A 23,251-nucleotide genomic window follows, 5' to 3' on the forward strand; every position below is an offset into this window, starting at 1 on the left:
GTAAAACCATTCTTTGGCACTTATTTTCAAGTCATTTTTGCACAAAAAAAGTGTATCACGAAATTACTAGGACATGTCTAAATTCAAAATAGTTAAACAGAGGTTTTCTAATAGGAAAAAATAGATTTAAAAAATAGCAAATGTACTGAGACAGGACAATACTTTATCATATGTTTTGTCTTATCAGTCATTAAATATGACATATACATTTCCATTGTATAAGAATAACAAATTAGTTATATCAAACAAAAATCTTTGGTGAAAAACTTTGATGCTGCACAGTATCACCCGATGAAAACTGTAGGAAAATTGCTAAATGCAAAAACAATGCAATTTTCTATGAAACACTGAGGCACTATACATTATAATTTTATTATGTACAAATTGAGGGCAGCTATGGCTGGGATTGTCAGCACCAATCTAGACATATTGTATATCCACACAGTTTCCCCAATCTATCACCCATCAAAACCATACTCTGAAAAATTTCCAAATGTAATAACTTAAGTCATATTGGCCACAGCATGGCCAATAGGGCCACAACAACAACACACATTCACAGAGCTTTCTTCTGCTGTTAGCTGTACAGGAGGTGAAAGGTCAAGCTGTGGTCACTCTGAGGACGAAGGCTCAGCGAGTGCGCCCAGGAGGCTCTCCTCTGCCAGCTGAGACAGGTACTTCTGTAGACAAAGACAGCAGCAAATTATAGCCCAAAGATGTCTCAAAACAGATCTCTCCATCTAGAGCAAAAGCTAAAACCTCTATCATTTGTTAACCATTATTTATCCAGATAGAGACCAGGATAAGAAAGTTGTGTCCCTGTAAATATATTTGACAGATGTTAGCATTTTATTAGAAATGCAGTATCAGCCAATCACTGTTGTCCGCTGTGAATATGATGGAGACGATGGCGTGATAGTTCTGAGCAGTTTCACCAGCCTGGGAATGTCTATAGTATGGCTTTCAGTGTCCAGTGGTCTCAATGTTGTTTTGGAGGCTCTTCCACCCTGCCTGGAACAACTGAAAACTGTTTACCACGAAAAACTGCTGAGTTAAAGTCACGTCCACACACATAATGACACTTCTCTTACAGTTCTAGACGCTCATTCATGTAGACAGAGCAAAGTGGTTTTAATACACAAAACGTAACATTAGGAAGGGTAAAAGATTTTTAGAAACTAAAATAAACCATTAAAACCATTTTGAAAAATGTTCTGAAACGTAACAAAACAGATAATATGATAAAAGCAGTGATTCTAAATTTGCATTTCTGTTACACATAAAATAGGTCTGTTGTATAATTTCTAAAATAAAATAAAATCTAAAAATAAATCCTTAATTTGAAACTTTAAATTAACATAATAAATAAGTATTTGATTCAAGTAAAATACACTTCTATCAACACAGACATGAACCCACAACCAAAAATGTGCAAACTAAGCAAACAAACAGAAACTGAAACCAAAACGAACATTGTGATCAAATTCAACCAAAAATCTACAGTTACAACCAGGACACACACACACGCACACACACAAACACACACACACACACACACACACACACACACACACACACACACACACACACACACACAGAGACACACACCACACACACACACAGACACATACACACAGACACACACACACACACACACACACACACACACACACACACATACACAGACACACACACACACACACACACACACACACACACACACACACAGACATACACACAGCTTATATGGCGCTTTGACAGACAGCACAAGTGTTTTTCAAACTTTTTTTTCTTCTCAGAATGTAATCCAACAAATGTGGGGGATTCTCTCGTCCTCCAGCTCTCCTCAGCTGTGCTGCTGAGGCTGGAGCGCTCGCTGCTGAATGGCCACTAATAAGAAACTTAATACAGTCACAAATTTGTATGCATGCATGTGTGTGTGTGGGAACATGTGTCTACGAGGGGTTGTGTGTGTTTGCATATATGCTTGCGTACACATCTGAGTTTGCTCATGTGACTGCACCATACTACAAAGGAATGAAGATGAGGCTACATGTATAAAATGTCTTGTAAGACTGCACGTGTGTGGGTGTGGGTGTGTGTGTGTGTGTGTGTGTGTGTGTGTAACCACTATAATCACCAAATGGATAAAATTTCACTGCATGTTGCAGCATTGGTGAGTAACATTCTATTACATTTTCGGGAGGTGATTTATCATCCCAACAAGTCTGTGTAAATTGAATATGCACATGCTGAGCGTCTAAGTATGAGACAAAGAGATTACTCACCAGCCCGGCAACAGGCGGTGACATCTCATGAATTTGGCTATCAGTCCACACTGGCTGTGGGCCACGCCAGTAGCAGCCTTAGTATAGCAGTGTGTGTAAGCATATAGGTGTGTATCTTTAACATTAGCCCCAACCCTGCTGGTCCCATCAGTAGGTTTGTCATTACAAATTCATCCTGCTCTCCTCAAACCCACAGAACTTTATTTTAAACTCTAGTGGAGATCCCAAGGAGGACGCTTCCATTACAATCCACTGAATTCCAGTAAAATGGGTATAAAATGATACACAAGACATGTAGACATTTTCTATTTGATGTGATGCTAGTCATAAAACAATGGTATCTTGGCCTTGAATATTTCACTGAATGTAAGTGTGATGAAGCTTCAATGAAGAGCTGATCCAGAATGTATGTGACATTGTTTCACAATAACTTTGTAGCTACCTCAAAAGATCTAAGTCAGGGGTGTCAAACTCGTGCCATGGAGGGCCGAGAGGCTGCAGGTTTTCATTCCAACCAACAACTCCACCAGGTGATTTCACTGATTAGTCCCGCCTCTCTGTTTGGAGGTAGGGTGATCAGTGAAATCACCTGGAGGAGTTGTTGGTTGGAATGAAAACCTGCAGCCTCTCGGCCCTCCATGGCACCAGTTTGACACCCCTGATCTAAGTTAAAATGGGAGTTTAAAGGGAAGCAAGCAGTACTCGTTGGATTCTTAATTCCAAATTCACTTAAGCCCTGATTATCATCATTTTCCTCCTTCTCAGCAATATCAGTGCTTTCATAATCATCATTCTCATCTTCCTCCTCCTCTGTATCACCAGTATGATCAGTATCTTCACCATGCTGGTTACCTGTAGGTTCCTATAGTGGATGGTGCTGCGGCAGTGGGTTGTCTTTGCCACATCCTCACTGGTGTAGAAGAGTCCGCACAGCTTACAGTAGAATCCCGTCCTTGGCACGATGAACTCAACTCCTATTGGACAGCAAACGCAAACCATTAAAAAAAAAGAAAAAAAAAAAGAAGAAGAAGGGTTTTTGGAAATTCTGGCCCTCATAAGGAGCATTTCCAAAACTAGCCTCACCGGTTAACTCTGACTCACTTAGAGTTTAACTGTTGATTAGCATGTATGGTCCCTGAAAAATAAATAAATAAATAAATAAATAAAAGCTGTTTAACATTAGCCACTAATCTCAGATATTGCAATACAGCTGATTTAATGGTGCATCTAATATATTGTTACATTTGTATCTTCATACTGAAAAAAGAAAAACATTTAAGATCGAGAAAAATGTTTCAAAGCAAATAAAAAGCCTTAAAGTGGCTTAAAGAAAAAATGTTTTTAAAGTAAAAAAAGAAATACTGAAATTCAGAATTTCACACTTATTCAAATCTTTTTGTCACTGTCTTAGACTATGGCGTGCATAGCTATGATAAGGCACTTCCCTGTGCTTCCCAAAAAAACAACTACACAGCTACAAATTATACAGAGTGCTTTACACAGTGCTGGACACAAAATCAACAACCTTAACCAGCATGTTTCTGTCTGACTGGCAGGTGGGGGCAAAGGATGGATGCATCGGTGCGTCCATGTATTCAACATTTAACTCTGAGGGAACATATCATGAAACCTATTGGGTGGGTTGCCATGATATTTGATGAGCACATTCATGCACCACAGAGGATGAACCCTCTCAATTTTGGCGACGTCATGACCCTTAATTGTAGCGCCGCCTTTGAGCCAAAAATGTCAACTTTGCACACAATCACTTTGCACACAATCATGAAATGTAGGTAGTAGATGCCATGATATTTGGTTAAGCGCACTCATACTTCTCAAATAAAGATTCCTTTTGATATTGGTGACTATATCTTTTCCTCTGGTGCCATCCTCAGGCCAAAATGTACAAACCTCACTATCCCTGCACTTGCATTCTCTTTCGGGATACATGCAAATCCATGTCCAATAACCACAGACAATCAAAGAACAAAGGATGGGGAAATTAAGAAATAAATAGAAATGAAATTGGAAAGTGCATGCTCTCTTCCTTCTAAAATGTAATAGCAAGGAAAATCATGAAATATAACTTAAACGAAATTTGTGTCTGATTTTTTTTTCCTCAAAATGAATGAAATACAAAGTTTTGTTTCATTTAAATTTTTTAAAACAAAAGCATAGTGGGCACTGTGGTCTATTGTTACTGTGCTGCCCTGACACTTATGTAGGCCTCTTTCCAGCAGGCCCGGCATTGGCCACGTGCTCTGCTGTGTCATTCCAGCCCTAATGATAATATAAATACACATCTCTCAAGGGTGTATTTCACAACCTGCTCACTAAAATAAGCCTGCAAGTGGCCAAGCAACTGATACTACCACTCATCCAGCTCCATTCCAGTCAATTAGAGTGTTAATGCAACAGGTTGTCGGTGCAGTTATTAATGATCTATGATAATGTATTATCTTTAGGACCAAAGCCATCAGCTCCTGACTAGCTGGAGCTCCACGAGCCTTTGTGTGTGTCAGGGGTTAAATATAGTCCAGCACGAGGAGAAAAGAGACCGACTTGAGTTGTGCTTCAAATAGGGATGTCACAAAAATCAATACTAACAGTTTGAAAGCGATACCAATACTAGTGTTTTTAGTACTGCTAATAACTATCATTTAACTAGAATATTGGTCATCAATGACTGCATGAGTGTATCCCACATTTAGGAGCTTTTGCCGAAATAGTTTCCGCAACTGTAGTTTTCGTCAAAATTTTTAAGACCTACGAGTTTTTTCCAAAATTGTGACCTCTAGCGCAGTGGTCCCCAGCCCAGCTCTACTGAGTTTCAGCTCTACTCTTGCAAACCTGACCCAGTTAAGGTCCACATACCTTCACACACGCCGTGTTCAGGTACACCTGTTTTGACCAATCAGCATGAAGCCCTTAAATGGATCACGTATGGAAGAGTAGAGCTGAAACAAAAACATGCAGGACCCAGTCCTCAAGGGGGTCCTTGAGGACTGGGTTGGAGACCACTGCTCTAGAGTATTCAAAAGCAATGCGTCAGCAAAAAAACTGCACCCTAGTCAGGTAATACTGCTGCCATGGCAATGAAAATCAATAGGTAGTGTGGCCTAACCACAAGCCATTTCCAGACCAAATATTGAAACAATAGGTTTATAATTGTAGCCTCAGGAGTGTTCACAAGAAAATTTTTCCAGTGGCTGATGGATTATGATTTTGAGTATCTGTCGGACTTAATCCAGGAGATACAATGACTCACACTGTAACTCATGTACCTTTGTTGGTAAGTTTAAATACTATATGAAACACCTTGTCAACTTGCGTTCAAACAAAGTTTTGAAATAAAATAGAGTAGAACAGAACAATGGAATCTACTGGTATTGGTACTAATTATCAAAACTATGGCATTGGGACATTCCCATTTATAAACAGTCAAGTCAAATGAAATCAGAATGGGTCTCCTTTTTGGCATGACCACCTAGTTAAAAAAAATCTGTCATAATTGACTTTATAATACAATGTGCTGCGCTTACCCAAAGGGATGCTGTGCTCGCTGACAGCCTTTTCTTGGTCTCGAGATGGCGAGGGGGCCTCAATCTCTATAAAATACACGTTATGATAATGTTATGGAACACTTATATAATATGATGCTGACAGATACAGATCTTGATTTCCAACAATGTCTCTATGCATTATCTTCAGCCTCTTATGCAAACTACCTTTTTTGAGAGTCTCATCCTTGTGCTGTGCCCCTTTGCTGTTTGTCTCAGTGACCTGTGCTACTTCCTGGGTCTTACTACCCTCAGATACACTAACATGATTTTCCAGCAGCTCTTGTGATGGCCCGCTGTTTGGTACTTTATCCGGCAAACATGTCTCCTCCAGAGCAGCCTTGAACTCCTCACTGGGGAAGTCCCTGATGTCAGTGCTGGGAACCTCGGGAGCCACTGGATTGAGTGTCTGCTCTTTAGGACTGGCTCCAGTCAAAACATCCTCTGCTTTCTCAGCCACAGGTGCTTCTGTCTCGACTCCATCATTCCCCTTGTTTTTTTCCTGCTCAGACGCCTTGTTGGAGGACTCCTGCATCTCAGAGCAAGAGGTGGTTGGTGGTGGTACGAGCTCCTCTGCCATTTCTTGCTTCGTAGATGCTTCGGGGCAGGAAGTGGACTCAGCCAGCTCAGGAAGGTCTGGCTCAATGATGGAGTCATCCTCCCCTCCAACCTCATCGACAGTGACCAGCTCCTCCATGTTCTTTGGGTACCAGCTTTCCCCCTCGGTGTCATCCCCGCTCTCCCACTCATCCACCTGAGGGACGAGACAAAAATGGATCAAGGCAAGAACTGTCAACCATTCCTTGCCTTAAAACATGTTATTAGTCAATCTGCCTGGGCAAATACAAGTTAAAAAAAAAAAAGCTAAATTTCCCCTAAAATATTAAAATCTTTTATCCAGTTGGCAGAACTTGTGACATAAATGTGTGATGGAGATCAAAATTCTTGCTTACACCATCTTTGTCTTTCTCACATTCAGTAGCTTCTACTGGCTTGCTGCTCTGCGGAGGTGAAACCGATTTTTCTTTTGACTGCCGATCCTGGCAAGAGAGACAACATTATGGATGCTTAAAGAATGTATCAAAATGGAGTATACATGTCATGAATTTTACCCAATATTAATGTCTCACACCAAAAGCTTTAAGTTTTGTATTTGGCATCATAATTTAGAACGTGGTACTGCTGCATACCAAATATTAATATGCCTTCACTGGATTCATGTACTCACATTGTTTTCAGTAGTGTTTTCTCTCTCTTGCTTTTCCACAGTGGTGTGCCTCCAACTTGATTTTTTGCTCCTGCCCCTGCCTGGCGAACTCTGCTTCCTGACTTCTGGTGTCCTAGGAAGCGGCTCCTCGGACAGCTCGGACTCAGAGTGCCTCGACCTACCGTGGTAGTCACCTCCATCCCTCCTCTTTGACTTGGTATCATGTCTTTGGTATGGAGTTCTTGGAGGCTTTTCCACCTTATACATCTGCTCCTTCAGGTAGAAGTCATCCTCCATGTTTCTATAAGAGCTGAAGGACATCCCTTGAGGGCTGCCTCGTGGGTACCAGTCTCTGTTGCCCCTCATGCCCTCTCCGCCTCCCCCACCTCCGCCTCCTCCTCGTTCCTCTGCAGATCTGGAGCTGATATGATCTGAGGGTTTTTGGTACACCTTCCGACGTCCATTGTGCCGCTCATCATCCACACTACTCCCATTCCTCCACAGGTCGTCCCGCTCCCTCTCCCTGTCTTCCTCGCCCCTCCTCAGATGTGATGACCAGTCCCAAGAGCCCCGGCGAGGGCCCATGCCATTACTGGCTCTCTCGGGACCCCTACCCGGCGCCCCCTGTGGGCTGTGGGCTGAGCTACAGGACGTAAAGCTGGGGCTGTGGGAATGAGGACTCAGAGAGCGGCTGATGGGACTGCGAGAGCGTGCTCTCTCTGGCATGTAGCTGGAAGAAAACAACATGCAGATCAGATGAAGGACTCTTCCATTCCTTTTATTTTGCACTTGTACTCTCTGTTTTTGTAATCAGAAAACTACACAAGTTCAAGTTAAAGGAGTTAAAGGTTAATGTGACATTTTCACAAACATAAATTTCAATTTGCTGCTCTCCATGGCAGTGGGATGAGAATAATCAAGAGTTGTTTTTGAGATTTCACAGATCAGATCAATGGGATTAAAGAAGGGCTGTAGACGAAGACACCTTCAAAACAAGAGGACAGTCAGTAGAGAGCACACCTTTACCAAGTTTGCAACTTGAAGTTTCCTATTTGTGATAAGCCTCTCTCCTTTTGGGAATGCTCATGTTATAGAACACATGCCTTTTGGCCAGTAAGTGGGGAAAGTGGTGATTGTCTCCTTGACCTGTGACCAATGTTCCCATTGGATTTTGTGATGTTACATGGATATGTTTACAAACTAAATCGCTGACAATTCTAAGCCCCGTCCACTGGCATGCACCCATACCCCGAAAATTCATGTCTTGTTCGCTGGCCCATAACCAAACTTCCTACCAAATTTGGTGTGAATACATTTAGGATTTTTTTGAGTTATCTTGCTGACAGACAGACAGACAGACAGACAGGGGAAATTACATAACCTCCTGCCTGAGATCTTCACTGTCTTGGTGGAGGTGATAAAACAGTAAAAAAACGAGAACTTCGTTTATTTGCATATCCGTCCTGGACATGTGAATTGGAGGCAAATTCATGCAGGAGATACAAAGGAGAAGGAAACATCTTACTGGTCAAGCTCTTGCATCTCGTCCCTTTCCCTTTGAGAGTTGATATCCTGGATGATCGATTCAACATCTTTACCTGGTTTCTTCACAGAGGTGAAATAGAAAATTCAATATCATGACAAACAATCATGAATCATAGCCTATCTGTCAACCTATTCACTTTGTTCCTCCATCTTACCTTTAGCTGCAGCTCCTTGTACCTCTTGGACATTCGAATGAGAAGTTTCTGATCATTAATCATGGCTGGGGTTAGCTGGTAGTATTGAACCATAGCCTGAGCCGCCTCAACATACGCCATCTCCAGAAATGCCTGATGGAAGAGGAGCCAATTTAGACAACAGTCCCTGTCTGACAGTTTTATAGTCTTTCTTGCAGGACGTCTGCAGAAACATATTTCGCATAACACATGTCAGACTGGATGCAGGCAAATCTTTCTAAACCATCATCGTAAGATATCATATTTCATTAGTATAATAAATCTTCATGGCACTGTTCCTCTGGTTGAGTTAATCCCTGTAACCAATACCATGATTTTAGTATCATCGTTTTAAATTCGATAGGGGTGATATTAACATGATAATCACATGTCTGATAAATGGAACCTTAGAACCTGAGTGAGACATCATGCACTGCAGTAAAATGGCCGACTGGATGTGGCAAACTTTTGTTCTGAGCCAAAAGACTTAAACTTAGACTTAACTTAACTTAAACTTTGCTACATGTATTGTCTAAGTGACTTTGTGACTTTGGCTTTGTATTATCTGTTGCTGGTGATTTTAGAAATGAATCTTCTTGTACTCATGTCAAGTTGCAGTGGTGTCAGCTAAGAACCAAAAATATAAAATACAAATTATATGCTTTTTAGAACAATATGCAAGCTTGCAAATACATTTCTAAATGTTAAAAATGTTGAAAAAACAAAAAAAAAACAAAAACAGAATGACAATTACAAATAAATAAATCTTTCTTTCACCTGATGGGTAGAACGCATCAGGATGTAGTTGGTGACTTTGCCAAAGGGCAGTCCCAGGTTGATGACATCATTCTCTGTGCAGCTGCCTTCTGGGAGGTTGCAGATGTGGACAACCCGCCCTGCAATGGACTTCCTGGGAGGAAATGGCTGCAAATAATCACAAAAACAATTAACCCTGAGCATCCAATAATAATGATTCCAGCACCACACAATCAGGAATCTACTGAACCTCTCATAACAATTTGCATTCAGTGGAAAACATTCATGTAAAAGTTTTACATGCATTTTTTTTTTTTTTTTTTTTTTTTTTTAAATCTGATTAGAATCAAAATAAGAATTTCTACTACCACCAAGGAATTTGTTTTGGTGTCCCAGTTACAAAGAGTTGCTGATGACTCACAAGTTTCATTGTACACACTGACACACGTGCTACTAGTACAACAGGACCTAACATAAAGTGCAGTCATCCATCGTCAAACATACTGAGAGAAATATCTTATCAGTGTTCCACTATCACATGGTGCAGTTTGCCATGTAAGTTTCCCACCCTGAGACAGTCTACCTCTTTGCTTCTATTAATAATGCCTCAGCAAGAGGCAACAGTGATAATGAGAGTTTTCTTGTTTGGAATTAGAGATGTGATAGCTGACAGGCCCCAGACATGTCAGACATTTTGTCTCTAATCCCTCTGGACTGCAAAGTACAGCTGCCTCTACATTTTTTTTGCCTCTTTTTTTTCCTTCTTTTTGTAAAGGAGAGGGGGCATTAGTATCATATATTTCTCTTTAATGAGACACAAAGTAGGTAGGTTGAGAGGGAGATAGACACAAGTAGTGTCACCTATAAAATGACTTAATAAAATAAATTTTTAGATCCAGGGTTTTTTGTATAATTTATTTTTGGTTTTGTTATTGGCATTGTGTTTTAAATAAAGGCAGGTATTTTTTAAAATAAATTTATGGCATTTTATTGCTTATTATGTGTGCCTATTACTCTAATTGTTTTTATACTTTTACTTTACAGGTGCTAGAGAGATAAAGTTAATAGTTATAAGGACATCACTCCCTCCCTGTTTCCATCTGATGGTGTCCTCAAGAGAGGTGAGGAGTTGTCTAGTTGCCCCCTGCTGTTTGGTTTCCATCTGACATTTGCAGTACTGCTTGTTTTCCAGAAGCTAAATCAACCTGGTGAGTTCACCAGCCGCTATCTCTGCCCACAGCGGGGCAGCACTGAGGAGTCCAGCCATGATGGATGACCAGCAAAGAGAGCAGATGAGAAAGGCATCAACACCCTTCCCTTATTGCTGCGAGGTGGGAAAACTAGTGAACCTGAGGGAGATTAATCACTTTACAAGTGCTGGTAACATAAAAGCTGGAGAAGTGGTTTGTGACTGGCACCTTGCTGATTCAAATTACTTGGTTTGGAAAGTCAATGAGTTACACATGTGTGTATAGCTGTATGGATGTGATGAAGGGAGGCGCTAAAAATGAGCAAGTATGCTCAGTGAATCCCATCCTTCGATAAATAAAGATATAAAAGATTAATGCAACACTTTGTACTTTATTTTGCTCTCATATTTCATTCAGTGAGGCGTCAGAGGAACGATTTTGGCTCTTGTACAAACATTCATGTTTGATCTCTCTTGTTTTAACTATTTATATTCTCGATTGTTCTGTATAGTTCACTGTGATAAATCTAATTTTATAAGCCCTTTATAAATGCACTTGGCTTATCTTATCTTGGCTTGACTTGATATGATGTGACATGACATGCCACGACAAACCAGGCTGTGCACATGCTGTGGCACATTGTAATGCTCTTACAACAGCTTTAGTGGAATGGTGCTGTGAATTCAGCTGGTTATATTGTGTAGTCCTCTGTAGAAATTCTGCTGCCACTTTTCAAATGCACCTCCTCCTCCTCCTCCTTCCCGGGCTGACAGACCTGACAGACAGTCCCATGTGTGGGACAGACTGGGATCCTAATTCCTCACTGAACCAGCACCCAGGGTCTCTGTTTTTATAAGCAATATGTTCTGGGAAAACCCAACACTAACTTACACTTCACAGCAGGTCCAGTAGCCACCAAGCACAGAATGTATATAGAGGAGCAAGGCACAAAAAAAGAAAAAGCAATGAGCAATTTGAGACTGCTGTGCTCCTAAAGCCGCTTTAGCATGCATGTTGACATGCGCTTGCCTGCTGATTCCAGCTGAAACATAATCAGAGGCAAGTGGCTCAGCATTTGAAATATACATGGAGTACTGTTCATAGATAGGTCAGAAATCACATCTGACTAGATCTCACACAAGCCTCGTTGATAATCAATTTAAACTTATAAAGAGGTGCATAGCAGTTGACCGAGTGAATTAAAGTCAATAGTAGTACTTTTTAAAGTATAGTGTTGCTGGTAGTACAATAATCATTCTACAGGCTTCTAAATATTGGAACTACCTGTTTTCAGTACATATCTGCAGTCTTAATTTGGTATAATTCAACTTACTGCTGTCATCCCTGTGTACAAGTTGCAGGAAGATCATGTCACTGTGTGTTACCATTCCACCTCAACCAAAACCTAATCTCCTGCAGACTGATCGCTGAATTGTTAGACTGTTATGCCACAACTTAATGGCATCTAGCCCACAACCTGACATTAACAGCTTCAGATTCAAGAGCGATAATTCTATTAACAGCGTCGTGCCAGTGCCGCTGCCTCTACCAGAAAACGTAAGAAAGGTCACTGTAAGTCGGGCTCAATAAACAGATCCAGGAATAGGGCGCTGTTTATGTCCTTGGAATATTAGAGAGAACAAGAGTCTTGCTCGTTGGTGCCTGCGCTCGCTGGTGTTTGGCTTGTAAAATGTCGGCTACGATTGAAAGTGGTTACAGTGTGACCACAGCATCAATATCACTGTCAGGGTTGGCTCAGGCTTCGGACAGTAGCTGTTTCTGTTGACGACAAACCTCGGCTGAAAGCTGGCAGCAGCGGGGATGACACACCACTGCCTATACATACAATTTTATTGACAGATGGCCAAGTGTGTCAGTGTCTTCTTAACATACAGTCACTTGCACTTAAACACAATTTTACTGCAAAATTATATAATATCACCATGCTGACCCTGAATCAATAATTTGTCCTAAATTTAAATTAAACTGAATTAAATCAAATTACATTACCTGCATCAAAATATCTAGAAAATACATTCACGTAGTAAGTGACATCCTTACTATTATATTTTATTTTTAGCAGTTCTTAATTTTTTTAATTTTAACTTTATTTTACTTATTTAATTTTGTTAATTATTTCATTTTGTATGATTGTATTTCTCATCGTTATATATAAATTACAATAACTGCAAAATTAAAGAGTCTTTAACTGTTCAGAAGCACATACCTCTGAATACTGAATCACAATTATTGTGATTTATATCATATTGAGGAGTCCCTGACAGTTCCTGTCCCTAGAAATTTTGTCAAAATGCATATTTTAATCACAAAAATGCAGTTACAGAGGAGTTTCTCTTTTAAGCCACATGTGAGCTAAACAACATCAGAATCGTTTTTACTCTGATAAAACTGAATCAAACATTCACTGTAGATGGGTGCCAAGTCACTTCATCCAGCTGAATAAAAAGGGCCAAGTGTCCAGTCATATTCTGGATTTGGGTGGGGACATGTCTACAGCTAGAGCTCCCCAACGACAGGTAATAAACACTACATAATAAATTTAGACGAGGGCGGTGGGCTACATTACTGAGAGGAGAGATTGTATCACAGTTGCATCACAGCCCAGTCTGTTGCTAAGGAGCTGAAGTAATACTTGCAATCTGACTTAATTGGCTGACAGCTGCTGGAGGTATAAAGTGGGTGAGGTAACACACCATCTGATCTGGCGGCGACACCTATAAAACATTATATTCCTGACTCAACAAATGAGATAATGATGGTTAAGACCGTTTCCTGTGTAAGACTGTATGAATTTTTTTTTTAATACTTCTGGGGTTTTAAAAGACTTGAATTTGAAACTGCTTGTGAGGAATAAAGATTTTGTGCACCATTTATCCAAATGACTTCAATTTCAAAAATCAAGAGGTTAGGCTGAATAGAATTGGATATTTGATGATGTGATCATAACAAAATCATCGGTGCCAACTCAACTGAGAGGCTAAAAAAAGTCAATATTATGTCAGTGTTTATATAAGCACGTACCCATCAGACAAAACTTTTATATAGTTCTACACAGCAGCTGCATCAAGAGCTCTGTGAGTCAACAAACAACTCTCCACTCAACAAACTCCAAACCACTGTCACTGCCATGCCATCACTTAAACAATAATGGAAAATTTGCTCTTTCAGTGTAATTGCACAGGAGCTTTTGGTTTAAATGCAGGCTTCACTACACCAGTACATTCTGCTTTTCAGCTACTACTTTGATTTGACTGATATTTTGAGTCTAAAGAAAAAAACAGTCCAAGCAATGCAAATATCTCTTTTTGACGTGTGTTCTCACCATTAATCTAAACTTAATGCTCTATCCTTTCCCCTGTTTGCAAAGACACTGAACACCCTACTTCTTCATTTTTCACAAGAGCCTCAACCTGAAGGAAAAAAAACACACACACATCCTAACAAAAGCAGTTGAACCAAACTACCAGAGCCAAAAGCGACGCCATTCAAAAGGACACACAATGCTTTTCTCGACTTCTTCCTGCTGTTCCTGCTGCCCGACACCAGCTGGACTCTCCCCAAAGGACATGCCTGTTTGTTTGTACAAAGTGACATCCATGTTGGTGGATCCAGGGGAGATGGTCAGGCTGGTTTCGCAGTTTCTCCCTACGTTCCTGCACATAGGCCATGCACGCCTGCCCCCGGATCGCCTTACGAGGCTCTCGCCAGTCTGAAACTTGACACCCTGACACCTGGGGGTGTCAACCGGGGTCTTTATGCAGGCTGCGGGTCTCTGCTCCTACCAGTAGTTAGCTGTAATCCAGTGTTTATCTCTGTTTGTGTTTTTGCTCTCACATTAAGCCACTGTGTTACTTTAACCTGTGCTACTAGCCGCTGCAATCACACTTTGGGGAGAAGCGGCAATGTATTTGCATCTGTATGGTTGCATGTTTGTGCACATCTGTGCATGCTTGTGTGTATTACTCATTACTATAGTAATTTCTTCCTTTATTTTGATCACATTAAATTTTCATGTGACTTTGTTTCAGCTTTACTTATTTTACAAAAAGTAACAATTTGGTGGTTTATTTAGATCACATTTCAATTTTTTTTTTACTTAACGTGTACATGTGCACATATCCTTGTGTGTGTGTGTGTGTGTGTGTGTGTGTGTGTGTGTGTGTGTGTGTGTGTGTGTGTGTGCTCTCTTTTGACCACAGGGTTGCCATCTTTCCCCAGTAAAGGCAGTAAAACCCCCACCTGTCACATTGAGACAGGTGTGTGTTTATAGCAGCTAACATTAGCTCATGTAGCATAGCCTAAGAAAATGTTTCACACTACTATGACGAAAGCTTTTGTAATAATCGAGCATCTATAGGAGCTGTACATGGCCGAGTTTCAGCTGCCTGTTGACTGGATTTCTCTGGCAAAGATATGATGAACAAATGACTCAAGCAATAAAAGTACACACACTTGTAGTAATGTTGAGGGCAGGAAATGTGAGTAAGTCCCATCTGTTCTACTGTCTGAAGTGCACTTAATTGCATTATTATATATGAAACACACTGTATAAAGTTTAATCCATTACTTAACTAATGCTAATGATTAACTGTAGCTGAACAGCAGTACTTTATAGACAACATAATAATGAACAAAGCATCAAACATCCAGACTCACATGGGTTAAAAACTGATTAAAAAGAAAATTACACACAAATAAACAATTGCTGGTAAGGCATGTTTTCAAAATGTAAATGTAACTAGAGGAAAGACGAAATGAAAAGAAGGCACAGATTTTGCCAGCAGAAGCTCCACTGGCATGAAGTCCCAGTGCTTTGGGGCTTGGTTGACAAAGGTCGCTGAAAAGCTTTGCTCCACATGGAAACTGAGTCACATCCACTGGCAGCGACACAGTGTTATCTCATGGCAGATGGATGCCTCAATATAGCCGTCCAAACCGAAATAAGAACTAAGCAAAACTAGTGCAAGTACATCCTCTTAATCGTTTTTTTTGAGATTAACATTGCGGGGCAACGTCCAGCTGTGGAGGCGATACTCAACACCTTGCTGAGTACTGCATAGGCCAGGCAGCATGATTACACGCACACACACACACACACACACACACACACACACACACACACACACACACACACACACACACAGTTCTTCTCATCACCCACTCTGGGTCAGTGAGATGGTTGCACTCACAACTTGATCATATTGGCCGCACAAGCTTCATGATTGTCAACCAATATCTTCATGTGCGTGTGCGTGTGTGTGTGTGTGTGTGTGTGTGTATGCGTATGTCACATATGCGTATACACCAGCACACGCACATTCATGCACGCTTGCTTGTTGAAAGCTACTTGCAGGAGTCTGGAATGGACTTTGCTCTGATTTGCCTGAGCTCATTTTGAGGTCCTTTCACCCTGCTCATCATCAGGACCTAGCTTTTCACACAACTCGCCTGATGGACGCTTATCAACAGCTGCTATTTTTCAACGCCAGTCAGGGCCAACAATTTTGGATCTACGGAGGGGAGGGCGGCAAGGAGCGACAGATGCACATAGGAATACTCTAAATTAATTTTAGGCAAAGACGAAGAGGTGAGATTGACATGTACTTGCGCCTCCACGCTGGTGCACCCGCCACATTCCTGTAATTGAAGATCTTTGTACACAACACTGTAATCACCCAGTTAAGTTTAAGTGCCTTTGCAGACTGCGAGACCTTGCAATAAATATAAATAGGACAACTTGCAGCAACAGTATAAGGGATATGTGTGTAAATTCTAACCAATTTTATGCTGTCTCCTGTCAGCCTTGTTAATAGAGATTTACTGGTATCCATCAGAATAAATAAAATATGAATATATTAATAGTTAATTTTTAATTAAGCCTCTGGCCAATGACACATAAATTAAGAATTCATGGAATCTGGGATTGTTTATTTTTTTCCTAACGCCTCTGTGATTTGTTCTTGCTCCACTCTGTATTGTTCATTCATACACTCCCATGATTTATTTTACAGTGTTCATTTTGCTGACGAAAAATATGACTAAATGGTTTTTCCATGACATAAACTAAACAGAAATGAACCAAAACTCAGCACAGGTTGTCAAGCCAGCATTTAATAACAAAGCGTGCCAGGCTATCTGCTTCATTTGAAAAGAGCTGTCAGGCACAGACAAAACCTGGTGTTGGGCCCAGGCAGCTGTCAACAATGGATCTGGTCCATTCATAACACCCTCACCCAACAAAACTGGCACCTATGTGCTGCTGCTCTCTAATGTTATTAATATTTGTTAATCATTTAAAAAAAAATAAGATACAGGGTAAATTTATGACACAATCATTACATTTTGGCTGTTTAATTGTAATACAAATAATTGCAGTTAAGGATTTCAGTGTGTTTTTTTCTGGTACATGTTATGTCTGAAAGTCTCACTATACCGCACACAGATGTATTCCAGACAGCTAGATCTAAAACTATGGTGTAGGCTTACCTAACATAATGAGAAATGCAGTACACTGTACAATGTACAAGGACGCTTGATTTTATTTTTAAAACTTAATATTCTGTGGGGAAACACTAAGCATTAAACGCCATTGCCATTGCCACTGCCATTATCATTATTACCATTATTATTGTGATGCCACACTCTGTGTGTGTGTGTGTGTGTGTGTGTGTGTGTGTGTGTGTGTGTTTGTGTATGTGTTCCTATGTACGGTCCATGTGTAGATGATAAAATTCCTCTAAATTGATGTTTTTCACCATGCTGTGTCCTCTGTCTGAGAGTTTGATTCAAACTATATACTATACTGGCTTCTATTAGTAACAGTGTCTATTAACAAATTGACACTTTTAAGTTATTGGTGATGTTTTGAACTACCCAACACTCAGAGAGACAGGTACCACTGAGTGCAGCGAACTGCTCCACTCAGTGGTACCTGTCCTGCATCATTTGTTATTGCAGGTAAGGACATAAGGACAATTAACTGCTAACCCACAACAGGCAGGAGAAAAAAATAGAGGGTGAAAAAAGGTATTTATGATTTGATTTTTTTTAATTATTTTCATAAAAGTGATTTGTTTTCTATTTGCTGTGACATGTCGAAAACCTGTTTAAAATCCCCCTGATGTCTGGATGGACTTGAGATTGTGGAACCTAACAATAATGCAAAGTGAAGGTGATCAGCTCAGATAAACATGACCTGGTGATTATGTTCTACTTGTGACAGGGCTTAGGTAACACTGAAAAAATACTAACTTTAATAAACGTATCATTATTTAAGATTAGGTAACTATCAAATTAGGTGTAGTTTGTACACTTTGCCATTACTCAGCTCCAAATACAACCAAACAAATGAGAATGGGCCTATATTCTCCAAAACTATTTCCTGTATGAGGAATCGCAGATGCGTGTCACATGTGAATCAAATATGTAAAAGCTTACTCTCTGATTTCCATGCAGCAAGGTACATCTAACATGCATCACATCCTGGGATCAAACAGCTGTTCATATACAGTATCAATAACATTCCTAAGGTCATGAAATATGATTTATATACACATAACAAACTATAAGCCTTCAAAGCAAAAAGGCAAACATTTGTCTGACCTTTGACCCTGGCTGGTGTGAGGTGAATCCAGCGCCTGACATGGGATAAGTCTTCATGGCTGCAGCTGGCAAGTATGACGCAGCAGCTCCTGAGGATACATCTATGAAAACAATTCAGAAAATCAGGCCTGAAACTGAACACAGACAAAAGGGACATTATTCTGGGAAAAAATATTTTAAAATTATGGATTATTTTATTGTATTGGCAGCACAGCACAAAGTTACAAACAAGTGTCTGTGTATCATTCAAACTCAACATTTAAGTAAGGTTACAAAGCAACATTAAAAATGAACAGTATTTGTTTGCTGGTGTTTTTTTTTTTTTTTTTTTTTTTTTTTTTCTTATTTGTTTGTTTATGAAATTTGAGACTACCATAACAGCAAGGCTGCATAACTACAAGAAAGGCTCTCAAAACATAACATATCAATGCTGAGAACTATCATCTGGCAGGAAATAAAAAGTGTTTTAATATTCTATATGTGATCTAAGGCTGCTTTCAGGAGATTGAATGTAATTGAATGTAATGTTGTGGCTTCAGGACGTGTTGTGGAAGTGTGGATATGTGAACTTTATTTGGAAGCTAAAAATGATAGCTGCTCCATTATTTCCTGTATCTTGTCAATAATCAATCACTGAATATTATCACTGAATATTTCCTATGTAGGAAAAGAAAACCCAGAGGTCAGTCAGCTCAGAAAGCAAGGCATGTTCACTTTGACAGATAAAGTTTTGAAAAGGTGTAAACAAACTGGGAACAAGGATACACCAGTGTCTTTTCTGAAAACACCACTGTTGTGTCTTAAAATCCTCAGGTCTATGTAATGTACTTTCAAAGCTCGAAAATGAAAAGTTCAGACTGTTTGGTGCTCTGTGACCCGACATATTTTGGGCCTTAAGATACTAGATTCTCACGGTGAATGTAAACATACACCGTGTCAAGTTATAATAGCATGTTCCCCCTTACCCACTAGCTACTCTAAAAATACTCCCTGATCTCTATCTATCACTCTGTTTCACATATTCCTGCTATCAAAAAATAACACTGTAACATCGTCAGCAAACGAGGAGATCGAGGTGACGGATGGGTTGTCTTACCTTGACTTGCAGCAGAGTAGACCATGGAGTTATTCCCTCCGGCGCTCAGACCTCCGTCAGAAGGCCCGCTGACAGCATAGTGAACAGCTCCGGCCGCTACTACTGCAGGGCTGCAACAACCATAGGAGGCTGGTTTTAGCTGCCTCTCCCCTGCCTTGCTCACTCATATCTTGTGACAGAGCTCATATTCATAGAAACATTAAGACAGCTGTATATGGAGCAAGGAAAACTAAAACAAATGCCCCCGAGCCTCAAGAGGATTAATACGTACAGTACTAAAACTCAGGATTGAATTCACACTCAAACACGGTAAGAGTTGGATAAAACCAGGTAAGGATAATCATAATAGGAAAAAAATAAGGCGATAATTGCCTGAAAATCAAAGCCTGGTAGCCAAGTGACAGTGCACGGGGAGAACAGATTCTGCGATCACAGTGTAATTTTAACTACTGTCCAATGAATTTTAGAGCTCTTCCCAACTCACCTCTCATTCGCGTACAGCGATCGGTTCTGCAGGTGTAGCTTTCCCTTCACGTGCTGGTCCCAGTCCTGAAAACACACACACACACACACACACACACACACACACACACACATACACACGCCACCATCCAAACATAGACTCAGTCAGCTAGGACACACAAGGAGCTCTCGGTATGCCCTCCCTTGATCACCCTGACATACTCATGCTATAAGCTTATAGTAGGGAGAAATTAAAGAGACAACAACTTGGATTAGGGAGTGGCTATCGCTGGAATCACAAAGCATAGTTTTCACTCTGTTTCACAGCTGTTTTCACTCTGAGACCTGCCCTCCTCACACTCCAAGCCATCGCAGGACAAGAGGATGTGACTGATTTGGATAAAAGGTCACTAAGAGATCTAAAAGACCTAATGTTTTACTGATGTCACAACAAAGTACAGATATTTGCAGATTGTTTTATAAAGCTTGTGCTGATGAATCTTTAACTTTTCTGTTGTGAAACTATATTAGGTTTCAAGTATAAACTCTACAACTTCACTTCCTATGTGGTCATTCTACTCCACACACCCACCTTGAGGTTGTAGACCTTCTTGTCACAGATGGTGCACTGGTGTGGCAGGTGGGAGGGGGTAACAGCGTTGTAATCACTGACTTGGTGGGGCTGCAGGGTCATGGAGCCTCCAGACAGGGTTTCCTCACCTCCCTGTAGGGGCTGATAGCCCACAAACCCCTGTGTGCCACCTGAGGCAAAAGAGGAGGCCCTTCCACCGGGGTTGAACTTGGGGTCAGGTGTGGGCTCCTCAGGGTTGTACAACTCTGCTCTGGGGTGAACCGGCTGCCCAGCTGCCGTCCACACTGCAGCAGCATTAGGAACCATATCTACCTTTCCAGTGTGACTCAGGTTTGCAGGGCCTTTCCACTGCTCCTTATGGCCAGCGGAGGTATAAGCATTCACATTCTGTTCATTTACACCAAATCCAGCCTGCTGCCCCTGCATATCCTGCCCATAGAAATCTCTCTGAAAACCAACATTGTTTGTGTTTTTTGCCTGAGTATTTATGGATGCAAACTGTCCCTCCCCAGGTTTAGTTGATGCTGCAGAAGTCCCTCCAAGGAAGCCGTACTGAAGACGCCTGTCGGTATCAGACGGGTAGGTTGAGCTTGTCTTTTTGCCATATTCTCCTCCGTGTTGACCCACTGCACCTGCACCACCGTAATGGTTCAGCCTCACATTACTTTGGTTCTGGTTGAAGCCCCCACCCACGAGAGTCCCCAGGGCTGAATTCGGAGAGGGGAAACCTAGGGCTCCTGAGGGAAAGGCACCTTGTGGGTTTCCGACCATGGCCGAAGTCCGGAGCTGGTTGAACAAGGGTTGGGACATGGCCACATTGGAAAGGACCTGATTGAGGACGGAGGCAGCAGTGGCTGCGTTGCCGCCCACAGTGCCCTGGGCCAGTTTGAGGCGATGGAGGGTGAGCTGGGCCTGGAGCTGAGCAAGCTGAAGGCTGGCTGGGGTCAGGAGGAGCTGCTGGTTCTGCTGCTGTTGCTGCCCGGCCTGCACGGCACCACCTGGCAGGGGACCACCCACCGGGAGTCCCTTCTTGTCGGCACTGTCTGCCGCACCAATGCTGCAAGCAAACAATCAATGACTTAAGTTTCTAACAGGATAAACCCACCATCAGATGCATTGTTGGATATCATCAAGTTGAAATGTTCAGTGCATTCAAGCAGGTCTTTTGTGACAAGGTGCTGTAATTTACCATTTTGGTATTTCCCTCAACATGCCCAGATTTGTTTTAATTAATTTCTTTTACTGTCATTGTACAAGTACAAGGAAATTGTTTGCAATAAGTCTCTGGATCCCTGTTTATTGACGTAGATTGACGTTGCTTCACTAACAGAGAATCACTACCAAAGAGTTTCCCTGTGAAAATTTTCAATGCAGAGATTAATCGGCTGGCATGTCTGATCCTCTGTCTCTTATATGACAGCTCGCTTTCTTCTGCCTACAAGGACAACGTTTTATATCCTACATCTCAGACAGAGCTATCAGCACATGAATATTTACTATAACACTATAACATATTTACTATAATGAAATAGACCCCATGTCTTTTGTTTGCAATGCTTTCTAGTCTTTGGAGACCACTGTTGGCAGAAACATTTCTTACTGTATGATTGATGAATGTCAGTACAAAATGTAGAAGGAAGCTGTTGTTCTTTAAGGGGCTAACGACAAAGCCTGATATTTGTTCATGTTAACCAGAGCTGAAACATTTTTCTTTTATCTAAAATATCAGTGATAATGCTACAGAAAGGTATATCAACAACAGCTGTTTTGAACAATGTTAAAGTGATATTTGGGCTTTTACCCTTATGGCTGTATTTGCTACTCCATACGAGATATAATAGATCCCCCAAGTCTGACCTGTCAACTCCTTCCCTGTCATGAAAATGAGCACTTCACTAGGAGTGGTCTTCCCCAAAAGAATAAGCATGAATGTGTCTTGTTGTGCATCATACAAAAAACATTTTTCATCTTTGGTTCACTGTTCATAATTATGCTGTATGCTGGGCAAATACCCAAACTATTTTAGGATGGATCTTGTATTTATATCAATTACCAGTAAGTCAGTTGTCTTTTGCAGACATTTCTGGAGATTCTCAGACAACACAATTATCAGATTTGCCGTATGTTTCTGAGCCTTGTGTAATGACATGCAAAAAGGATCTGTACATGCTTCAATTAGCTGGATAGAAAACTCTTTAAATATCAAGAGGTTAACAGGGCAGCTCACCACGAGCTTGTTTATGCATTGCTATACTGTACATGAGTGACACCAGCTCTAAACAGCAAAAGGTGCTGTAATAGAACCACACAAAACCACATACCCTGCTGGCACTGTGACCCTGTCTGACTGGCCTGTCCTTTCAATTTCTGATGAACTCTCTCACATGCTGTCTAAACTTAGTCTACTCAACTATTAATCACATCATCCATGTTAAGCACCTGACACTGCCATACCCAGCCATGCTTCTCCCCACCCTGCAGAAAGGCAGGAGACCAATCAGATCAGACGTAGTGAAATCCAAAGTTGCTTGAGACTTTGTCAGCCATGTTTTGCACACATGACTGGAATTTCTGAACATGGCATATATTGATCCTCTGAAAGGTTGTACTGGATATGCGGATATAGGTTACAACGGCTGTGATTGCCATCCCGTCTTGAATATGTAAAGTGCATGAGACATTTTCAAATATGAATTTGGGGAACCAAATCTTGCGGAGGATTATCACCTCTATGTCTGTGTTCCTACTGGTTTCCTGAG

The 23,251-nt window shown here is 41.0% G+C and overlaps 1 protein-coding gene across 1 annotated transcript; it reads right to left on the reverse strand.

The window, feature by feature from the left end:
• Positions 1–454: 454 nt before the first annotated feature.
• On the reverse strand, positions 455–22,954 carry rbm20 (RNA binding motif protein 20). Its single transcript, XM_030056450.1, has 14 exons — positions 22,947–22,954; positions 20,493–21,549; positions 19,923–19,987; positions 19,439–19,548; positions 18,343–18,443; positions 9,551–9,697; positions 8,756–8,887; positions 8,581–8,660; positions 7,077–7,785; positions 6,802–6,888; positions 6,017–6,602; positions 5,831–5,896; positions 3,141–3,262; positions 455–680 (listed from the first exon to the last, which is right to left on the reverse strand). Exons 1-14 carry the CDS (start codon positions 22,952–22,954, stop codon positions 612–614), a joined length of 3,339 nt encoding a protein of 1,112 aa, XP_029912310.1. The 3' UTR covers positions 455–611.
• Between the last annotated feature and the right edge of the window lie 297 nt (positions 22,955–23,251).

The sequence above is a fragment of the Myripristis murdjan genome, chromosome 1 (assembly GCF_902150065.1).
Source record: "Myripristis murdjan chromosome 1, fMyrMur1.1, whole genome shotgun sequence".
Lineage (NCBI taxonomy): Eukaryota > Metazoa > Chordata > Actinopteri > Holocentriformes > Holocentridae > Myripristis > Myripristis murdjan.